Consider the following 22,817-nt stretch of genomic DNA (forward strand, 5'->3'; position numbering starts at 1 on the left):
CTCAGGTTACTTAAAAACTGATGCTGTGTTGTTAAATCTGAAGTGCAAGGAAAACTGTTCGAATAGAAGCTAATGTGCTCTTTTAGTGCAGTCACCCAATACAGAAAGATCTTGTAAAGAATTAAATTCTAAGATGGATGATCTACCAAGCATGTTTCAAAGAATCTGAAAAAATATGGCTGATAGGCACATTAATCTTTACAGCAGGGTAAAGATTGATTTTAGGATTCGGTCATCTGTTTAAAGTCAGGCGGAACTTCAAATTACCTTCTTCCACCTGATGACTGCTCCTCAGCTGGTAGCGTGATGGAGTACGACACTGAAATGCTTCTACCTGCTGTGCCAGAGAAACGTATTCTTGGGAGTTTGTAGCCTCATGCTTTCTTTTGTTCCCACATGATAGGTTGAAAGGCTTTGGTACTGTAGCTCCTTTGTGTCCACGTGTCTGTACAGCAAGTAGCCAGTATTATCAAAAGCAGACAATACACATTGCAAATAAAGCAAATTAACATACATTAACATGGTTGGTTGTCAACACTTCAAAATGGTTCAAATATGGGTCAAAACGGAAAGAAAAAAAAATTGTATTTAAATAACACCATTCACAGCCACAGGACATTCCCGTGCATTTTACAATGAAGTAGCACTTTTTAAGTGTTGTCTGTAATATAGGAAATGGCTAATTTGCACACAGCCAACTTCAATCAGCAATGTGAAAAAGTGACCAAAACATCATTCATTGGGATGCCAACTGAGGGATAAATGTTGGCTAGACACAGGGGATAACTCTCTGCTCTTCAAAACACTGCTATTTGGGGGAATGGAAAGGGCATTGGTTAAATGCAACTCATCTAAATGATGGCACTTCAAGACAGTACAAAGTAAATGCTGTGCTGTCTGGAGTGTCAACTTTGGTTTTCATACTGGAAGTTCCAGAGTGGGACTTATACACAAACTTCAGACTCAGTTATGATTGCTACCAACTGAGCCACAGTTGACAACAAGATCATGCCAACTTATAGAACAGAATGTACCAAGACCAATCTGAAAGTCAGCCAAACATAGTCAAGAACTAGAACCTTCCCAAAGATATTATTTATACTTAACACTGCTTCCCTACTTCCAGGGCACATCAAAGCACTGAAAAAGCAGCAGCACAACGCAGAACCTCACAGGCAATGAACATTATCTGCATAAATCAGTCAATAATGATGAGGTATATCTGAAATTCCCGAGATCCTAAGCCCAACAAACTCTATGATCGCAACATAAAGTGAATTGAAAAATGGTAGTCAGTCATTTATTGCTCAGGAGGTACCTATTTTATACATCAAGCCTAAGATGGCTCTTCTTGGAGCTTCTAGTCAGTCCCAACCTCCTACTCGATATCCATAACCCTACAAGTTTGTTTCCTTCAAGTCACAATTGAATTTCCTTGCTCAAATTCAGAGATAATTTGTCTTCACCACAGATCATTACTACTTGTCACAAAAAAGTTCATCCTCCCCTTCTGCCCAGAAACTCTCACCCAAAACCTTAAATCTGAACGGTTTTGTAGTACGTTCATCTAAAAACAAGAAAACACAAAAAAAGGGTCCCCAGTTCAAAATTGCACAGAAATAGTCAATCGTGCTTTGACATTCAACTGTGGGGAAAGATACTTTTGATCCCATTTGACATCTTGTGGTGCAGTGCTAGTGCCCCTACCTGTGGGCCAGAAAGCCTATGATCAAGTCCCTCCTTCCCCACAGGTCATAACACATCTGAACAGGTTGATTTAAAAAAATTATCTACTTTATTTACATGTCAGATGAAGACTTTTGTGTTCCCTTCAATTTTCACAGCCATTCTACTCTCACACTTAGAAGAAAATAAGAGTGGTCAAGTATATTTTACATGCAAGCACCATGTATTTTTATTCAGAGTTTTTAAAAAGCTGTGGACTGAAAGAAGAAACAGCGATTTTAAAAATCAGTTTTGCTTAAAACAGTGATTGTAGTTTTGAAAGGAGGTCCTCTGACACCCATGCCAGACATTACAAAAAAGAACAGTGAAGAAGCAGTAATTGAAGTTAGGGCTGCAAACAATTTGGAGACAAAGGAGCATACAGATGTTTTTACTTGACAACAAGAAGTTAATTGAAGTATCTACGATTTAGCGAACAGTTATCAATGACAGATCTGCTTGCATGCCAACAACTGTGCAGCTACAGTTTATTTCCTGCAATAGTTGCTTTATGCTGTGACTTTTCACTGAAAATGAAAACTTTTTAATAACCCAGTCACCTTTGCTTCCACTGGTTGATGAAAGACAGATGACGACTGAAGCAATGTGCAAGCCTGCCTGAAGAGTCAAATAAAACCTTGACAACAGTACCTGGGAACAAGACTATTGAGCTATATTTCCTATTTGACCATAATCTATTTTACCCTGTCTGTGCCTTTGCAGGGGAATTAGAGCTTCATCAACTCTAAATGTAGTATTAGATCAGTAGCATTATGGTTCAACATTGCATAAACAGTTTAAAGAGCGACAGAGGAAGATTCTTGTTCAATACAGAAACCTTGTCTGGGTTTTCTTTTGATCTGGGTCTGAAAGCTAGGCAAATTAGGGAACTTTGTAAACTTCATAAGATATTTAACTTTCGTGGCCATTTCAGGAACACAAGGATTTAACTTGTGTGCAATACCTCAGTCATAACATAAAAACAGGAAGCCATTTTTGCAATAGTTTGTGGGTATCTGGTGGGTATCACAAGTTAGAGAAGATGGCTTCTCAGGAAAGTCCCAAACAAGGAATGATAAACACAAGCTTGGTATTGATAACAAAAGCCAGACAAATCCAAGAAGATTCTGGAGGATGGCTGCTATCAGAAATCTTTAGAGACAGATAAACCAAAATAATAATTATGACAACATTGCACCAAACACCCAAAAACTGGAGTAAAATAAAAAGTCACAAGTTGCTTATGGAATGGTTTATCTACTTATGATTGCAACTGATGCTCAACTGATATTTCCATTTTTAAAATTTGCCCCACAACTACCAGGGAAAAAGTGGAACAGAATTTATACAATACATCTCACCTAATTACCTGCTCATCATAATACAATGTACAATCCATAGATCTAGTGATAATAACAAACCTACTCACAGAAAATTGCTGATGTTTACGTAGTTCACTGGTGAAGTCTACTTCCTTGTATACTCTGTCCACTTGGCTTTCACTGTGCGTTTTAATGCGTTCATCTGTGTGAAACTTGATATCCATTGGTTTGGTAGGTGGGATGTGTGTTCTTTTCTTGCTCTGACCTGAAAAGCAAAAATAAAAAAAAAGCTGGAAGCAATACATTAAACAGTAATCTTCTTAGTAGTGTATACATTTTTAAAAGTTTATCTTAATCCTTTAGTTTAGAAGAACCTAAGCAGTTATTCCAGGGGATTAATGGAAGGCATTGTTATTCATGGTGAAGTGAAAAAAATTATTAAATATGCACTTCATGTCTCTCAGGCTGGTGAGACTGGGCATTTTATTAATCTGCTGCAATGGTGTACAATAAATTGTTACATCTCACATTTTCTCCAAATCGCATCTTTGGATAGCATTCCAAAAAGGTTATCTCAGGTTTTGCACAAGTCAGCCTTGAAAAAAAAAATGCATATATAGCCAAACAAATTTAACAAGGTGTCAGCCACACTTTCACGAAGTAAGCAATATTAAATATGATGCAGCTGCAGAAAAAGGCCACATGAAACTTCTGTTAATACAGAAGTAGTGTATCCTTCACAATGCTACAACATTTGCTTTGATAATTACAAATAGCTTTAAAGAATTGTTTGCACAAATCTGTTCTCAAATTGCCCAATTTGAGACAGCATATTCAGCGATTATCTTGCAACATCTAAATGAAATTGTGCAGCTTTCTAAAAAAAAGTCTCCTAATGATAACTTTAACAGCCCAAAAGCTAAAAAAGTGCTCAGTGTCATGTCCTTGCAATGTTTATTTCAATCTGATATATTCAAGTACAAATAACAAGGCAGAGTATAGCTCCCATATTGCAAATCAAAACTGAAATTGAAAAAAAAGTGTATCTTTTAACATGCATTAACTTCAGTCAGTTTCTGCACTGCCATAAAACTTAAGTGTTAGCTTTTTCCTGTCAATCAGTTGGTAAAATCAGTGTGCTGATAAAGGGTCCTCAAAACTTCATGGCATGGGGCATCATGAGTTATGCAGACTTAGAAGATAAACTATACTAAACTACATAATTTCTGTTAGTAAGTGGGAAAGATTGATGCTTGCTATCAAAATCACACTAACAGTTCATGTAATGCTAGATCACTGTATCTAGCTTGCATATATTTAAAAAAAAAGGAAAAAATAATTCTCCTTCCAACCTTAGCTTGGTTAGTGTACCTGCACCAGATATGGCCAGTTTCAGTGATTCCTCATTAAGTTTTCTCTGGTCTGCTACTTCTTTCTGAAATAGAGCAATTTTTTCCATTTCCAACTCTTCTGTGCTTTTTCCTTTTGACCCCATATGTTGCTTCCTCCTGTCAGATAAAAGTTGATGAATCAATATATAAAATCTCTATTACTAATATGGAAACACGTTGTCAAATCATACCATTTAAATTTTACTTTTACATGGATGTGGGTATCACTGGCTCGGTGAGAATTTATTGCAAAATCCCAATTCGACTACACAAGGTCAACTTCTTGAAACACAGGAGGCTATGATGATGAGTTCAACCCCCAACACTGTTAGGAAGGGAGTTCCAGAATTTTGACCCAGCGACAGTGAAAGAAGGGCAATTACAATTCCAAGGCAGCATGTTACACGTCTCAAACACCTTGCCGGTACTGTTCTCATGTATCTGCTGGCCTTGTCCTTTAAAAATGTGACAAAGTTATGGGTCTGGAAAATGCTTCCAAAACAAGCTTGACAAGTTTCTGTTATGCATCTTGTTGATGGTACACACTTATCACCATACATCTATGAAGGATGGACTGAATCTTGAAGGTGGTGGAATGGTTGCTGGATGGTATCAAACTGGAGTGTTATTGTAGCTACACCTATCCAAGCAAGTGAGGACTATTCAATCACATTTCGGACTTGTGCTGGGAAGATTGTCAACGGGCTTTGGAAGTCAGGAGGAATTACAACTACATAAATCAGTCTCCAACAAAAACATATTACATAGTACACCCAGCTGCTCTAATAGATTGAGAAAATGGTCCATTAACAAGAGAACAAATTGGTGCAGTCACTTAGTGCTTTTATATTTCAATCTGAAACCTTAACTTGACACATTTAAAATTCACATTAAAAAAGTAACACAAGCTAAACTCAAATCTCTCCGGAACTTGCTATTTAAAAAACACAAAGAACCAAGACAACTTAGAAGGCAGTACATTCTTTACAACAAAAGTAACACTTACTTGAGAACTGTTGGCGTGCCAGGCAAAGTCAATTTAGTTCGAGTCCTAGACATGCTCCCTGCTCTACTCCCAGAGCTCTTCCCAGTCAGAGCCCTAGATTTAATACAAGAGTTTTTTTTTTGCTTTATTCCTCTGCAGCAATATAGCTCAAACAAAATCGCTGTCAGCTGGGTACATCTGTCTTTTCAGAACAAGAAGCTTAAGTGACCATCAAGCAAATTTACTTAGTGAGTGCTTCAAAATGACAGTTTAGAAAACCAATAAAGCAGAGTAATTTTGTAACATTGCTAACCCTATGTTGCAGTGGAAGTATGATTGCAAAACCAGCCAATTAGGAACACATCAAGCAAACTATGCATCCCTCATTGAGAACTTCCCAGGAACCCTTAAATTTGACAAAGACAACGACTGTGAAAACAGGCAGCCAGAAAAGAACAAGAAGCCAACAATAACTTAAGATTTCATGAGACACATGCAACATTTTACAAACCCTGCTCAAAGTACAAGAACAATGACTTAGAACCATTCTAACATTCACATTATGGCACTCTCAGGCAAGGGAATACATAAGCAGGGAAACAGAAGAACAAGCTTAGTGGTCAATTAGGAGGCCAAACACTCATTCTCCTCCTGCACTTCCCATCAAACTCACAATCATGCAAATTCCTTCAAAGAGGAACAAATTTAAATAAAGCAACTCACAGTTTGGCTTTTTTGTTAACCGGAGGCTCAGAAGATTCCAACTCCTTAGACCTTGTATCTCTAATTTTGCCCAACTGCTTTCTCAATTGTTCAGATGTTCGTCGAGTTGATCTAGTGAAAATTAAAATTTTAAACAAATTAAGATCTAAAAGATAGTACAATACTATAAGTAAAAAAAATTACACAGTCATGTCAACACTTAGACATTTCAAAACATTGCTGTGGCTTGAGTGAGCAGTAATTTCTCAGTTTCTTTCTAATTCTTTGCATTCATTCCCACACATTGCATATTTGGAATCAAAAAGTAATATTTAAGCCACATGGAAAGTCACTTATCATTAAAGTAAATTTCATTTTAGACACCAAAATTGGAGATGTAGTAGACAGTGAAGGTTACCTCAAAGTACAATGGGATCTTGATCAGATGGAGTTGAATTTAGATAAACGTAAGGTGTTGCTTTTTGGAAAGGCAAATCAAGGCAGGACGTATATGCTGAAAGTGTTGCTGAACAAAAAGAGACCTTAGAGTGCAGGTTCATAATTCCTTGAAAGTTGAATCCCAGATAGACAAGAGTGAAGGTGGTATTTGGTATGCTTGCCTTTGTTGATCAGTGCATGGAATATAGGAGTTGGGAGGTCATGTTACAGCCGTATAGGACATTGGTTAGGCCACTATTGGATCATCTCCCTGTGATAGGAAGAATATTGTGAAATTTGGGATACAGAAAGGGTACGGAAAAGATTTACAAAAGGATGTTGCCAGGATTGGAGGGTTTGATACTAGTGGGTCTAAAAAGGCCAAGGCTGTTTTCCCTGGAGAGACAGAGGCGGAGGGGTGACCATGAGGAGCCAATGTCTTTTACCAATGGTGGGAGGAGTCCAAAACTAGAGGCCACAGATTTAAGGTGAGAGGGGAAGATTTAAAAGGCACCTAAGGGGCAACACTTTCATGCAAAGGGTGAATAACAGAACATTACAGCGCATAGGCCCTTCGGCCAGATGTTGTACCAACCTGTGGAACCAATCTGAAGCCTATCTACCCTACACTATTCCAATTTCATCCATATGTTCATCCAGTGACTACTTCAATGCCCTTAATGTTGGTGAGTCTACTACTGCTGCAGACAGTGCGTTCCACACCCCTACTACTGAGTAAAGAAATTACTTCTGACATGTCAATTTAAAGCTATGTCCTCACGTGTTAGCCACCACCATCCAAGAGAAAAAAAAAGGCTCTCACTCTCCACCATAGCTAACCCTCTGATTATCTTTTATGGCTCAATATAATCTCCTCTCGACCTTCTTCTCTCTAATGAAAACAGTCTCAAGTCCCTCAGCCATTCCTCATAAGACTCTTTCCATACCAGGCAACATCTTAGCTAATCTCTTCTGAACCCTTTCCAAAGCTTCTACATCCTTCCTACAAATGCAGGTGATCAGAACTGTACGCAATACTAGTGTAGCCACACAAGAAATTTGAATAGCTGCAGCATGACCTCGTGGCTCCAAAATTCAATCCCACTACCAATAAAAGCTAACACACCAAATTCCTTCTTAACAACCCAATCAACCTGGGTGGCAAATTTCAGGATTCCATGTAATAGACACAGATCTCTCTGCTCATTCACACTACCAAGAATCTTATTATCCCAGTACTTTTTATTCCTATTACTCCTTCCAAAGTGAAACACCTCACACATTTCCAGATTAAACTCCATTTGCCACCTCTCAGACCCGTTCTACAACTATATGTCCCTCTGGAACCTGTAACTTCTCTTAGCACTGTCCACGACTGCACCAAACAATGTCATCTGCAAATTTACTAACCCATCCTACAATGCCCTCATCCAGGCCATTCATAAAAGTGACAAACAACAGTGGACACAAAACAGATCCTTGTGGCACACCATTAGTAACTGAACTCCAGGATGAACATTTCCCATCAACTACCACCTTCTGTCTTCTTTCAGCTAGACAATTTATAATCCAGACTGCTAAATCATCCTCAATCCTATGCCTCCATATTTCGTGCAATAACCTACCATGGGGAACCTTATCAAATATCTTAATGAAATTTATATACACTACATCAACCGCTTTACGCTCATCTACTTGCTTAGGTCACCATCTCAAAAGAACTCAACAAAGGTTCGTGAGACACAACATACCCTTCACAAAATTGTGTTGACTATCTCTAATCAAATTATTCCTCTAGATAATTATAAATCCTATCTCTTCTAACCTTATGCAACATTTTATCCACAACCAAAGCAAGGTCACTAGTCTATAATTACTAGTGTCTACTCCTTTTCTTGAACAAGGAGACAACATTTGCTATCCTCCAGTCTTCTGGAACTATTCTTGTAGACAACGACAAAAAGATAAAAGCCAAAGGCTCTGCAATCTCATCCCAGGCTTCCCAGGGAATCCTAGGATAAATCCCATCCAGCCCAAGGGACTTAGCAATTCTAGAAAGTGTGAAAATAGATAACACCTCCTCCTTGTGAACTTCAATCCCATCTAGTCTAGTAGCCTGTATCTCAGTATTGTCCTCAACAATATGGTCAGTATTCACAGGAAAAAAGAAAAAATAATTCATATAGCTCTTCCCCTATCTCCTTGATTTCATGCACAACTTCCCACTATGGTCCTTGATTGACTAGAGAAAGATTTGGGCCATTCTTTTATTCCTGATATACCTATACAAAGCTTTAGGGTTTTCTTTGATCCTATCTGCCAACAACTTCTCCTCATGTCCCCTCCTGGCTCTTCTTTACATCGTTCCTGGCTAAATTTGTAACCCTCAAGTGCCTAAACTGAGCCTTCACGACTCATAAACCTTATTTCTCTTGAAAAAAAAAAAGAGATTTAGCTTTTTTAAGTAAACGACGGCTCCCTTGCTCAACCACTTCCTCTCTGTCTGACAGGTACATACTTATCAAGGTCACGCAGTAGCTGTTCCATGAATAAGTTCCACATTTCAAATGTGCCCAGGTCTGCAGTTTCCTTCTCCCTCTAATGCATCCTAAATCTTGCCTAATCGCATCGTAATTGCCTTTCCTCCAGCAATAATCCTTGCCCTGCAGTTTATACCGATCCTTTTTTACTGCTAAAGTAAACATAACAGAATTGTGGTCACTATCACAATGGAATGAGCTGCCAGAGGAAATGGTGGAGGCTGGTACAATTACATTTAGAAGGTTATCTGAATGGATATATGCATAGGAAGGGTTGAGAGAAATATGGACCAAATACTGGCAGATGGGGATATCTGGTCAGCATGGACAAGTTGATCTGTTTCCACACTGTACTGCTCTATGACTATGACTTATTGTTGACCATCAGTAGCAAAGCATGTATTCATTGTCTACCTATAATAGTCCTCCAAAAGCGGTACATCAACTCCTGGAACAACTGGAGTCCAAGTGTGAAAGCGTGTGAAGGTACACTGACGTTCATTGTTGATGTCTACCACTTTAGTCGACAGCAAGTTAAAACTGACATTCAAAAACTGACAGCATTACAGATAGTAAAGTCCATGAATACAAATTAGATTTTGAACAGCTGGGCCAATGGGCTGAGAAGTGACAGATGGAGTTTAATTTAGATAAATATGAGGTATTGCATTTTGGCAAGACAAACAAGGACAGGGCTTACAGTTAATGGTAGAGCCCTGGGGAGTGCTGTCAAACAAAGAGACTAAGCGTACAGGTCCATAGTTTCTTGAAAGTGGTATCACAGGTAGACAGGGTGATAAGGACAGAATTTGGCACACTTGTCTTCATTGGCCGTAATATTGAGTATAGGAGTTGGGACATCACATTGTAGCTGTATAGCAAATTGTTGAGGCCACTTTTGGAATACTGCATACAATTCTGGTCATCCTGCTATAGGAAAGATATTATTAAACTGGAACCAGTGTAGAAAAGATCTGCAAGGATGTCACTGAGATGGAGTGTTTGAGTTCGAAGGAGAGCACAGAACTGCTTTCCCTGGAGTGTAGGAGGTTGAGCAGTAATCTTATAAATGGTTTAAAATCATAAGCAGCATGGAAAATGTGAACGGGAGGGGATGGGGGGGCGTCCAAAGCTACAGAGCACAGGTTTAAGATGAAGGGGGAAAAGATTTTAAAAAAGGGTCCACACAGAGGGTGGTGCATATATGGTACAACCAGCCAGAGGAAGTGGTAGAGGAGAGTACAATTACAACATTTAAAAGAAATTTGGACAAACACATGAATAAGAAAGGTTGAGAGCAAAATGGGCCAAATGCAGGCACGTGGGACTAGTTCACTTTAGGAAAATCAGTTTGGATGAGTTGGACCAAAGGCTCTGTTTCATATTGTATAATGATGACTATTAGTCACTCATTGAACAAAAGCACTTACAGCTGTCCATTGCCAGCCTTAACTTTGTACAATAAATTAGCACAGCTAATCAGTAACCAACTCAAAAACTGGGAATTTTTTCTCCCCCCACAAGCCACAGGCTGTAATACGGAGCAGTCATACATTTGGACAGATCTATTCCTTACCTCCTCAGTGGCACTACTTTGTTAGGAACACTCTTGTTGGGGTTATCTTTCCATGCTTCCAAGGTAGTAACCAGATTATGCGGAGGTCTATTAGCGGTATCTTCTACAGGAAGAAATAAACAAGCCTGAATAACAAGGAATTTAGCAAGCTCGTTTTGAAGTGTTATTTCCCTGTTTGTGGAGTTTCCTTGGAATGAATCTTTGCTGTATCTCCCAAACCACCCCCAGAAATTCCTACCTTTGTTCCTCTACCATCTTCTCAAAACTCACTAAGACCATCTTCCCTGCAAGGCTCCCCTGCCAATCAACTTTGAACAGGTCTTCCTCATGTCATTGTAATTACTTTTACTAAATTGTAATACCATTACATCAGATTCCAGTTTCTCCGCTTCATACTGCCCTCTAGGTGTTCCTTCACCTTAAGCTCCCGAATCAAGTCTGCTCCATTACACACCACCAAATTCAGACATGCCTATGTCCTCGTCAGTTCTATCACAAGCTGCTTAAAAAAAAAAGAGATCTCTCATCTATTCCATGAATTCTATACCTTGAGATTTACTATCAACCTGATTTTCCCAGTTGACCTGGATATTGAAACTCCCATGATTATTGTAAGTGCCTTTCTTAAATGCACTTGCTTTCTCCAGATTTATTTTCCTCCCCACATCCTGACTACTGCTAGGGGGTCTGTACATAACTCAATCCCTAGAATGTGCAAAGAGGCCATTCAGCCAATCAAGTCTGCATCGACCGTCTGAAGAGCATCCCACTCAGACCAACCTCACCTATCTATCCCCATAACGATGCATTTTGCATGGCTAACCCACCTAGTCTGTACATCACTGGACATAGTGATCCACCCATCTTTGGACTGGAGGAGGAAAACCGAGAACCCACTGGAACCACCCAAGACAAGAGGAGAATCTGCAAATTCCACAATCACCAAAGACTAGAATCGAACCTTGGTCCCTGGTGCTGCGAAGCACCATTGTTAACCACTGAGCCATCATGCACGCAGTCAGGGTCTTTATTGTTTTGCAGTTCCTCAACTTCATCCACAGAGATTCTACAACTTTCAACTCTATATCACTTCTTGCTATTGAGTTAATTTCATTTTTTACTAACAAGACAACCCTGCCCCTCTGCACGTCCTTTCATTGGAACACGTCCTTGTATATTTAGTTCCCAGCTTTGACTCCATTACAGCCATATCTGTGATACCTACAACATCATACCTGCCAATTTCAATCGGCACCACAAGCTCATTTACCTGGTTTTGTATACTACCTGTATTTAAGTACAACACTCGGTATGCCTTGATTGCATTTTATTTGTGATGTCACTTTTCTCTGGACCCTTGACCTGGGCTTCAAAATATCCAGTTATAAAGTCAAAGAGATGTATAGCATGGAAACAGACCCTTCAGTCCAACCCATCCACACTGACCAGATATCTCAACCCAATCTAGTCCCACCTGCCAGCACCCAGCCCATATCCCTCCAAACCCTTCCTATTCATATACCCATCCAAATGCCTCTTAAATGTTGCAATTGTACCAGCCTCCACCATTTCCTCTGGCAGCTCATTCCATACACGTACCACCCTCTGCGTGAAAAAAGTTGCCCCTTAGGTCTCTTTTCTATCTTTCCCCTCTCACCCTAAACCTAAGCCCTCTAGTTCTAGACTGCCTGATCCCAGGGAAAAGACTTTGTCTATTTACCCTATCCATGCCCCTCATGAACTACGAATTCAAAAAAATAGCAATAATCATTTTCTCCACTTTGCACTGAGTTCCAACACGGCTTCCAAAATTTCCCAAACTAAATACTCGCTCTGGAGAAAGATATGTGCTTTGTGACTGCAAATAGCTTACTGATCACCCAGAACCAATACATTTACGCCAGATTCCAAGGTTCTCCCTGCTGCACTCTCTCCTACTCCTGGACTCCCCACCATATAGCAAAGGAGCAATCTAAAGGAGGGCTGCTTTTTGTGATGTTATTTGCGAGTGGTTTGTCAATCTCTCCTAAATCCGTTTATCCAACCCAATCCCTCTTTTTAGTCAGGTCAATTTGATGAAGTGAAAGATTCCTGTCTGTACACTGCCTCCACCCAAGATCTTCTGAAGCAACTTCCAGTGAGGCACTGTGGCTCAATGGTTAGCACTGCTGCTTTCCAGCATCAGGGACCTGGCTGCAATTGCAGCCCTGGCCAACTGTCTGCGTGCAGTTTATACATTAGATTAGATTACTTACAGTGTGGAAACAGGCCCTTTGGCCCAACAAGTCCACACCGACCCGCCGAAGCGCAACACACCCATACCCCTACATTTACCCCTTACCTAACACTACGGGCAATTTAGTATGGCCAATTCACCTGTCCCGCACATCTTTGGACTGTGGGAGGAAACCGGAGCACCCGGAGGAAACCCACACAGACACAGGGAGAATGTGCAAACTCCACACAGTCAGTCGCCTGAGGCGGGAATTGAACCCGGGTCTCTGGCGCTGCGAGGCAGCAGTGCTAACCACTGTGCCGCCCCATGTCTGGGTGGGTTTCCTCAGGGTACACCAGTTTCCTCCCACAGTCCAAAGATGTGCTCTTAGATTTCCTCTAAAGGACAAGTCAGAGGTCAACTTTAGATAGGTGAGAGAAAAGAGGAAAGAAGAAGCTGACAGACGAAGACAAGGATGTTATTGAAAAGCTACAGTACATTCTAAAGGGAGAGGGTGCACAGTCAAAAGGTCATGGCTCAAGTCGATATCAACAACGTAGGCAGAAAGAGGGGAGAGATTCTACTAGAATTTGGAGTATAAGAAATGATAGATAAACCAGATAACTCTGTGGCTGAAGTGTTGGTGCAGCAGTTTCAAGGTCATTTGGTTAATTCCGAGGGAAGGTGAGACTTGGACAAGTCTGACAGGTTGTACTTGAACCACAATGGTGCGTCTGAGACAGCAAGTGTCGCTTAGAAGGATAATGGGGTAATCCACGGAGGTGCAGTGAGTGATGCATGGACAGCTGCAGAGGACAGTCAGCCTGGCAGGCAGAAAAGACAAAGGGAGCTTGAAAACTCTGGATAGCATTTATTTTGCCATAAGGAGTTCTGAAAATAAGGCAGATGAGATGAGGGCACTGATTGACACTTGAGGATATATCATTGCTATTAAAGATATAGTCAAAGAGATGTACAAGACAGAAACACACCCTTCAATCCAATTCATCCATGCGAACTAGATTTATTTAGGCTATTTCCCAGAATTTGGCCCAAATCCCCCTTCCTATTCGTATATCCATCCAGGTGCCTTCTAAGTATTGTAATTGCACCAGCGTCAACCACTTCCTCTGGCAATTCATTTTATACATGAACCACCCTCTGCGTAAAGTGTTCCCCTTAAATCTTTCCGCTCTCACCTTAAACCTATGCCCTCTTTCCTGGGATGGGGTAGTTTTGAGCTACCCCATTCCAGGAAAAAGACCTTATCAATGTACCCTATCCATGCCCATCATTATTTTTATAAACCTCTATAATAGGTCACCCATCAGCCTCCAATACTCTAGGGAAATGATCACCAGCCTATTCAGCCTCTCCCTATAGCTCAAACCCTCCAACTCTGGCAACATTCATATAAATTTTTTTCTGAACCCTTTCAAGTTTCACAACATCCCTTCTATTGGAGGGAGACCAGAATTGCACACAAAAATTCCAAAAATGGCCTAACCAAATACTTGATTACTTGCAAGGACACGATGAGCTGAAGACCTTTCTCCATGCTGTAAAAATCAAACTTTAAGCAGAAATCATGGGGATTTAACAGAATAAAGCTACAGGATTTGAACAAACAACTGATTCTACTATACAATCAATTATAAAACAAAAGCTTATTTCTCTCATATTATACAGTAAACAGACAAACAGCACACCCACGATAGCAAACACAATCAAGAGCAATCTTATTGATTTCTCAGCAAATCTTCCCCAGATGTTAAAGACATACTTCATTATATTTCACTATGGATTACAATTCATCTCTGCCAATCTGGCCTTGAAACTGCTCTCAGAATACTAACATCCTGTGCTTCAACAACTGCGCCCACACTCAATCATCTTGTTATTATGATAGCTTCTAAAAGTTTGTGAACCATTCCCACTACACCTTCAAAGTGGCCAGGACCTGATCATGTGCTCATCTCCACAGCTTTTATGAACAGTATAATAATTGCAATTCTCCAATTCTCTGCACCACCATAATTTTCTTGTTGTTCATAGATTGAGTCAAGAACAGAGTGCTAGAGAGCACATCAGGCCAGGCAGCATCCATGGAGAGAAAGCAAGCTAACATTTCGAGTCTAGATGACTTCAGAGCTCAACTTCATGCAGTCATGGCGCCCATCAACTTCAGGTGCAGAGCACATCCAATATCACCTCCTTAACTATTTTAATCACCTCATGTGTGCAAAACATCTCACCTCTCATGCAAGGTACAAGTCAGTGCAAGCAGATTTGCCACAAGGATAGTTAATTTTGCATAAACTTGTGTTACTAAAAGAAAATTAAATTCTTACATGCAGATGCATTACCTTCATTGTGTTCATCCAATACAGAGCTTGATTCATTTGTTGTTTCAGAAGAAAGCTCATTTGAAGTTTTCGTTGAAGCCTGATTATGGATGACAGGAACTCCCAAAGGGACAGGGCTCTTTGTCATCCCAACTTGCTCAATTTGCTGATCTAATATAAAGAGGAGAAAATACAATAACTTTTTTTTTAAAGGAGTCCATCTTTTCTGCAATTCCTGCATTGAACAAGTCCTTTCAAGTCAATGCTCAAAACAAATAAGGGCAGCAGGCAGTGTCTCTGTGTGCCCTGAAAATACCTCGAGTGTAAATCTTGTACGACAATGTAAACAAATTCTCAACATCCTTTAGGACCAAGAGAACGCCAAATCCCGAGAAGAAAAAAAATAACGGATAGACACAGCTGAAAACTCGAGAGGCTGGAAACCACATCAAGAACTACCCTACCAAAAACAGAAGCAGCAGCCAAGATTTGGGCAGCAGTCGCAGATACTAATAGCTCAACTGAAAAAATACGCAGCCAAAATGAATCTGAAGTTATGCCCTTTAAAAAAAATTTTGTTAATGTCACATGGGTCTAAGTATAGTAAAAGGTTTTGATCTGCTTGTCCAGCACGCAAAGCATGTTATACAGAGTACATGAGGGAAATACTCAACGAGGAACACAACGTACACAAAGAGCCAGATCAACATTGAATGGACCTCAAAATTTAAAATCAAAAAAAGTTTAGAGATTAACAGAACCTTAACTATTACCTAAAGAATTTGAATACAGAAATGGGGACATTCTTCAAAATAAAAGAGGCTGAGGAGGGGTGTGTCAAGTCTGCACAGTTAAAAGGAAGATCGTTCATAGTAATTGTGATTCCTTGTCCAACGGAAACTATTCAAACCTCTATAGCTGGAAAAGTCTATCTGGAGTATTGCACTTAGATATAGAGCGATTTTTCGATCAAGTCATGAAGATGGTTACGTCGCCACTTGTTGAAAGGATTCGAAGGAGAGGGTGGGGTAGGGACGGAAGAGTATCCAGAACTGACCATAACCAACAATAATCACTTGGAGCAAAGAGAGAAAAAAGTTTTTTTTTTAAAACGGAACAAAAATACCGAGACTTAAAAATCTCTTAAAAATACGATAGGCTCTTGGTCAACAAATTGTCACAGATAGAGATCCTTCAAGCAAAATAAAAAGGAAATGCCATGGAGGCAGATGATTTCAGTGAAGAACAAAACTTGTGCCAAAGAGACCCGTATCCTCTGAATATTTCCATCGGTAACCTTGCAGAGGCAGCACTGACACGTCGAGAATCACCCCGGGAACAGCACTGAGTGGCTCCAAGGGCGGAGGGTGACTGTTTGCATGTGTGTGTCTGGGAGGCTGGTGGAGGAGATATTCGGGTCTGAAGGGGGAGACGGGAGAACAGAAAAAGAGCAGCGGGTTTGAGGGTTAATCTTTGAGTGGTTAATGCCTGGGGGGGTGGGGGGGTGAGTGTGATGGTGGGGAGGGGGGGAAAAGAGTGTGTGGGATGGTGGTGGCGGGGGGGGGGGGTGAGTGTGTGGGATGGTGGGGGGGGTGAGTGTGTGGGATGGTTGGGGGGGTGAGTGTGTTTGGGATGGTGGGGGGGGGGGGAGTGTTTGGGATGGGGGGGGGGGGGGGTGTTTGGGATGGGGGGGGGGGGGGGTGTTTGGGATGGGGGGGTGTTTGGGATGGGGGGAGGGGAGTGTTTGGGATGGGGGGAGGGGGGAGTGTTTGGGATGGGGGGGAGGGGGGAGTGTTTGGGATGGGGGGGAGGGGGGAGTGTTTGGGATGGGGGGGAGGGGGGAGTGTTTGGGATGGGGGGGAGGGGGGAGTGTTTGGGATGGGGGGGAGGGGGGAGTGTTTGGGATGGGGGGGAGGGGGGAGTGTTTGGGATGGGGGATGGGGGGGAGTGTTTGGGATGGGGGATGGGGGGGAGTGTTTGGGATGGGGGGGGAGGGGAGTGTTTGGGATGGGGGGGAGGGGAGTGTTTGGGATGGGGGGGAGGGGAGTGTTTGGGATGGGGGGGGGGAGTGTTTGGGATGGGGGGGGGGAGTGTTTGGGATGGGGGGGGAGTGTTTGGGATGGGGGGGGGAGTGTTTGGGATGGGGGGGGAGTGTTTGGGATGGGGGGGAGTGTTTGGGATGGGGGGGGAGTGTGTTTGGGATGGGGGGGGAGTGTTTGGGATGGTGGTGGGGGGGGGGGGAGTGTGTTTGGGATGGTGGGGGGGGTGTGTTTGGGATGGTGGTGGGGGGGAGTGTTTGGGATGGGGGGGGGGGAGTGTTTGGGATGGGGGGGGGGGGAGTGTTTGGGATGGGGGGGGGGAGTGTTTGGGATGGGGGGGGGAGTGTTTGGGATGGGGGGGGGGAGTGTTTGGGATGGGGGGGGGGGAGTGTTTGGGATGGGGGGGGGGGAGTGTTTGGGATGGGGGGGGGAGTGTTTGGGATGGTGGGGGGGAGGGGAGTGTTTGGGATGGGGGGGAGGGGGGTGTTTGGGATGGGGGGGAGGGGGGTGTTTGGGATGGGGGGGGAGGGGGGTGTTTGGGATGGGGGGTGTGTTTGGGATGGGGGGGAGTGTTTGGGATGGGGGGGGAGTGTTTGGGATGGGGGGGGAGTGTTTGGGATGGTGGTGGTGGGGGGGGAGAGTGTGTTTGGGATGGTGGTGGGGGGGAGTGTTTGGGATGGTGGTGGGGGGGAGTGTTTGGGATGGGGGGGAGTGTTTGGGATGGGGGGGGAGTGTTTGGGATGGGGGGGGAGTGTTTGGGATGGGGGGGGGAGTGTTTGGGATGGGGGGGAGTGTTTGGGATGGGGGGGAGTGTTTGGGATGGGGGGGGAGTGTTTGGGATGGGGGGGGAGTGTTTGGGATGGTGGTGGTGGGGGGGGGGGGAGTGTGTTTGGGATGGTGGTGGGGGGGAGTGTTTGGGATGGTGGTGGTGGGGGGGGGGGGAGTGTGTTTGGGATGGTGGTGGGGGGGAGTGTTTGGGATGGGGGGGGGGGGGAGTGTTTGGGATGGGGGGAGTGTTTGGGATGGTGGGGGGGGGGGGGGAGTGTTTGGGGTGGGGGGGGAGGGGAGTGTTTGGGATGGTGGGGGGGGGGGGGAGTGTTTGGGGTGGGGGGGGGGGGAGTGTTTGGGGTGGGGGGGGGGGGGGGGGAGTGTTTGGGATGGTGGGGGGGGGGGGGGGGGAGTGTTTGGGATGGTGGGGGGGGGGGGAGTGTTTGGTATGGTGGGGGGGGAGTGTTTGGTATGGTGGGGGGGGGGGGGAGTGTTTGGGATGGTGGGGGGGGGGGGGAGTGTTTGGGATGGGGGGTGTTTGGGATGGTGGGGGGGGGGGGGGGGAGTGTTTGGGATGGTGGGGGGGGGGGTAGTGTTTGGGATGGTGGGGGGGGGGGTGAAGAAAGAAGAGGCGGGAAGGGAATTTAAATTGGGCCGGGTGGACAAAGGATATGGGCGAGTGTTGCCTGCACCCCTCAAATCAACGGGGGGCGGGGGGGAAGAGAGAGAGGGAAGCAATCAAAAGGAGAGGGGAGAGAAAGGAAGAGATTCCCAGTTTTTTTTTGGGGGGGGGGGATGGAGGAGATTCCCCAGTTTGGGGGGGGGGGGGGTGGTGGGAGAGGGGTGTAAAGATTCCCGGGAGGGAGGGGCAGTGATCGGGTAAAAATGGGTGACTGGATTGGGGATGGGGGAAGGGGGCACAGCGATCAGGCCGCGGGTAGGGATGAAGAGTAATCGGGATCGGCGAGGGGATTCACCGTCCCGTCCCCGTTCCCCCCTGCCCCGGTTCCTACCGAACCAGCGGTCCGCGGCCGGATCATCCTGCTCCTGAAAGTTGTTGAAATCGATGTGAGTTGGTGCATCGTAACTCCAGGTCACCGGCGAGTCCGCCATGGCTCCGGATCTGTGTCTATCTCTGTACCTGTCTATTTCTCATAAACTTATCCACCTCTTTCTTTCTTTCTTTCCTTCCTTTTCTCTCTCTTCTCGTCTGTCTGTCTGTCTGTCTGTCTGTATCTATCCGGTTTGTTTTCTTTCTTTCTTTCTTTCTCTACACACACTTGTCCGTCTCTCTCAGCCTTTCCCGCTCCCTCGCTCAGAACCTTCGCCGTTTAACGGTTGAATTTTGAATTTCCCTTCGCCAATCACAGCCCGCTCGACACAGCACCAGTCCTTGATTGGCTATCCGTCTGGGTGACGTTGCCTGGCTGTTCCCTTGGAGACGGTACAGGGTCTCCCGGCCGGGTTCCGTGCCTGGTGCCCGGTACCCGGTGCCCGGTACCCGGTACCGCCTCTCTCCCCTACCCCGGGTCAGCGAGCCGAACCCCGGGCCTAAAGTCCAGCCAGGCTCCGGCTCCTCGGACATCGTTCCATTATACCGCAACCAATCAGCCACTGCATCCCGTATTAGAGAGTCGAAGTTAGCCAATCAGCCTCCACAATGTCACCAGGCCGAGGTTTAATCTGACCAATCAGAAGTGAGAATGCGTGACCCATACTCCGTCAATTGTAAGCAGCTCCGGACCCCGGGTTCTCATTAATGACCCTGCTACCATCTGCAAGGCAGGAGTGCATGCTCACTACTTGCCTAGGTGTTGCACCTCCATTAACAGTTAAGTAACTTATGATGTGGAGATGCCGATGTTGGACTGGGGTGGACAAAGTTAAAAATCACACAACACCAGGTTATAGTCCAACATGTTTATTTGGAAGCACTAGCCTTTGGAGCGCTGCTCCTTCATCAGGTGGTTGTCTGCGAGTAGTCGAGTGTGGGAGTGTATCTGTGAGCATATATATGATTGAGGGTCTGTGTGAGTGTGTGTCTGTAGGAGTGTGTATGTGTAGGAGTGTCTGTGTGTGTGGCTGTGTGTGTGTGTGTGTATATAGTGCAATGGGGTCAACTGTAGTATGACATGTATCCAAGGTCCTGGTTGAGGCCATTCTCATGGCTACCAAACTTGGCTGTCAGCCTCTGCTCAGCCACTTTCCATTGTTCCCACCCCAAAGTCTGCGTTGGAACACTCTCACAGACTTATACCCTTTGTAAGTCTCACAGGCACTCAAACCCCCCCCCCCCCAACACACACACACACACATATACATATAAGTTTGTGGGGTGAATTTGTACTTGCAGAATTACATCTTACTTTGCTCAAACACTGCATGAAACCATGTAAGATTCTGTAAATCCATTGTGGCACAGACAGTCTCTGACAGGGAAGCTCACACCTTCAGTACATTATCTGGGCCGACAGAATGTAACTTTTTAAAAAGTTGAGATTTACATATGAAAGAACTGAAACCAACATGCCCATTCTAAAAGATGAGAGACTTAACAAACAATCCAGATCTTTTTCAATATATAATTTCAGTTACATCGCACTGTAAACCTTTGCTATAAATTCTGTGTCTTACGATCTTGTACTCCACAACCACCTGACAAAGGAGCAGCACTCCGAAAGCCAGTGCTTCCAAATAAACCTGTTGGACTATAACCTTGTGTTGTGTGATTTTTAAGCAAGTAATTTAAATATTACAACATAAATATACAAAGCAGTTGGCTTGATTAGCACCACATCCACAAATATCCACTCCCTCCACCATCAATGCTCAGCAGCAACAGTGTGTGCCATCTACGAGATGCACTGTATAAATTCATTAAGATCCTTAGACAATAAAAACAGTCTGATCCTGTTACTGTTTTCCAAGTGCAAGTTTGTTATGAAAGATTTAATAGCAGAGTACTTGGCAAACAGTGACAGGATCAGACAAAAGCATACATCTGCAAATGGAAAATCATTTTACCAAAGTATTTCAAGTAAAATAGATAAGAATAAACCAGTGAATATAACTTACTTGGACTTTCAGGAGGCTTTTGATAAAGTCCCACAAAGAGCTGAGCATATGAGTTTGGGGTAGCGAACTAATATGAATAGAGAACTGATTGTCAGATAGAAAACAAAGTGTTGGAATAAACAAGTCTTTTTATGAATGGCCACTGACCAGTGGGGTACTGCAGGGGTCAATGCTTGGACCCCAGCAATAAGCAATATAACTGATTTAGATGATGGAATAATACATATTATCTCTAACTTTGCAGACCACATAACGCTGGTTGGGAGATGTGAGGAAGGTGCAGAGATGCTTCAGTGTGATTTGAACAAGTTGTGTGAACGGGAAAATGTATCATAGATGAAGTATAATGTGGATAAATGTGAGGCTATCCACTTGGTAGAAAAGCAAGAAGGCAGTTTCTTATCTGAATGGCAATAAATTTGGAGAGAGAAGGTGCAATGAGACCTAGGTATCTTTGTACACCAGTTGCTCAGAGTAAGCATGCAGGGGCGGCAGGCAGTGAAGAGACAAATGGCAGATAAAGAACAATGCAGACAAATGTGAGAAGATTCAAGTACAGGAGCCAAGGTGGTTTGCTGCAATTGTAGAGGCCTTGGTGAGATCATACCTGAAGTATTGTGTACAGTTTTCATCTCCTTATCTATAGAAGAATGTTTTGGTTATGGAGGGAGTGTGACAAAGATGTTCCAGAATGATTCCTCAGATGGGACCACTGATGTATGAAGAGAATTGGATCAGATAAGACTATATTGACTGGAGTTTAGAAGAATGAGGGAACATCTCATAGAAACCTAGAAAATGCTGATAGGAATAGACAGGGTAAACTTAATAATATATTTCCAATAACTGGGGAGTCCAGAATAAAGGGTCATACTCCAAGGACATGGGAACAAAGGAACAGGAGTGGGCCATTCAGCCCCTCGAGTTTGTTCCACTATTCATTGAGATTATGGCTGATCTGGAGCTTAGCTCTATTCCTGCCATTGGCCCATATTCCTTAATACCTTCGCTTCACAAAAAGAATTTACCTCAGATTTAAAATTAACGACTGATCCAGTATCTACTACTGTTGTGGAAGACAGTTTCACATCTACCACCCTTTGCGTGTAGAAGTGCTTCCTAACATCTCTTCTGAATGGTCTGGCCCTAATTCTCAGACAATGCCCCTTGAGAATCCCCAACCATTTGAAATAGTTTATCTTGATCTACCGTGTCTTTTCCTGTAAATATCTTGAAGACTTCAATCAGATCATCCCTTGACCTTCTAAATTCTAGAAAAAACATGTCTAATTAGTGTAATCTCTCATCATAACTACTGAAAGACAGATATGCTTAGAAATCTATGTTGTACAAGTAGTTCTTCTATGACGTGATGGTTGTGTTCTTGTGCAACCTTGCATTATAGAAGAATCATGCTTTAGAAACAGCTCTTAAAGTGTTGGCAATGTAATCGCATTACAGTCAACACACTTTATAGAGTTTGCACTTTAGAAACTGTGTCCCTAATTTGTCAATCGCATTACGGCAAATTCACATTAACGAAATGCGTGTTATAGCAGAACAACCTGTACTTCCTCCAAGGTTAATAAAACCATCCTAAGGTGTGGTGCCTATATCTATTCACAGCTTTCCAAGTGTGGTCAAACCAGGGTTTTGATATAACTTCAGTATAACTTCTGCATTATTCTACTACAGT

At 43.3% G+C, this 22,817-nt stretch overlaps 1 protein-coding gene across 1 annotated transcript in view; it reads right to left on the reverse strand.

Moving 5' to 3' along the window:
* The window catches only part of tpx2 (TPX2 microtubule nucleation factor), a 39,709-nt gene extending 20,344 nt beyond the window's left edge, over positions 1 to 19,365 (reverse strand). The window contains exons 1-8 of the mRNA XM_060836250.1: positions 19,060 to 19,365; positions 15,261 to 15,410; positions 10,680 to 10,782; positions 6,147 to 6,257; positions 5,445 to 5,537; positions 4,419 to 4,555; positions 3,155 to 3,312; positions 268 to 445 (exon numbers count right to left, since the gene is read on the reverse strand). Coding sequence (XP_060692233.1) covers positions 268 to 445; positions 3,155 to 3,312; positions 4,419 to 4,555; positions 5,445 to 5,537; positions 6,147 to 6,257; positions 10,680 to 10,782; positions 15,261 to 15,410; positions 19,060 to 19,159 — 1,030 coding nt within the window. The 5' untranslated portion in view covers positions 19,160 to 19,365. The remainder of the gene's footprint in view (positions 1 to 267; positions 446 to 3,154; positions 3,313 to 4,418; positions 4,556 to 5,444; positions 5,538 to 6,146; positions 6,258 to 10,679; positions 10,783 to 15,260; positions 15,411 to 19,059) is intronic.
* Positions 19,366 to 22,817: the final 3,452 nt, after the last annotated feature.

The sequence above is a fragment of the Hemiscyllium ocellatum genome, chromosome 15, assembly GCF_020745735.1.
Source record: "Hemiscyllium ocellatum isolate sHemOce1 chromosome 15, sHemOce1.pat.X.cur, whole genome shotgun sequence".
In the NCBI taxonomy this organism is placed as follows: domain Eukaryota; kingdom Metazoa; phylum Chordata; class Chondrichthyes; order Orectolobiformes; family Hemiscylliidae; genus Hemiscyllium; species Hemiscyllium ocellatum.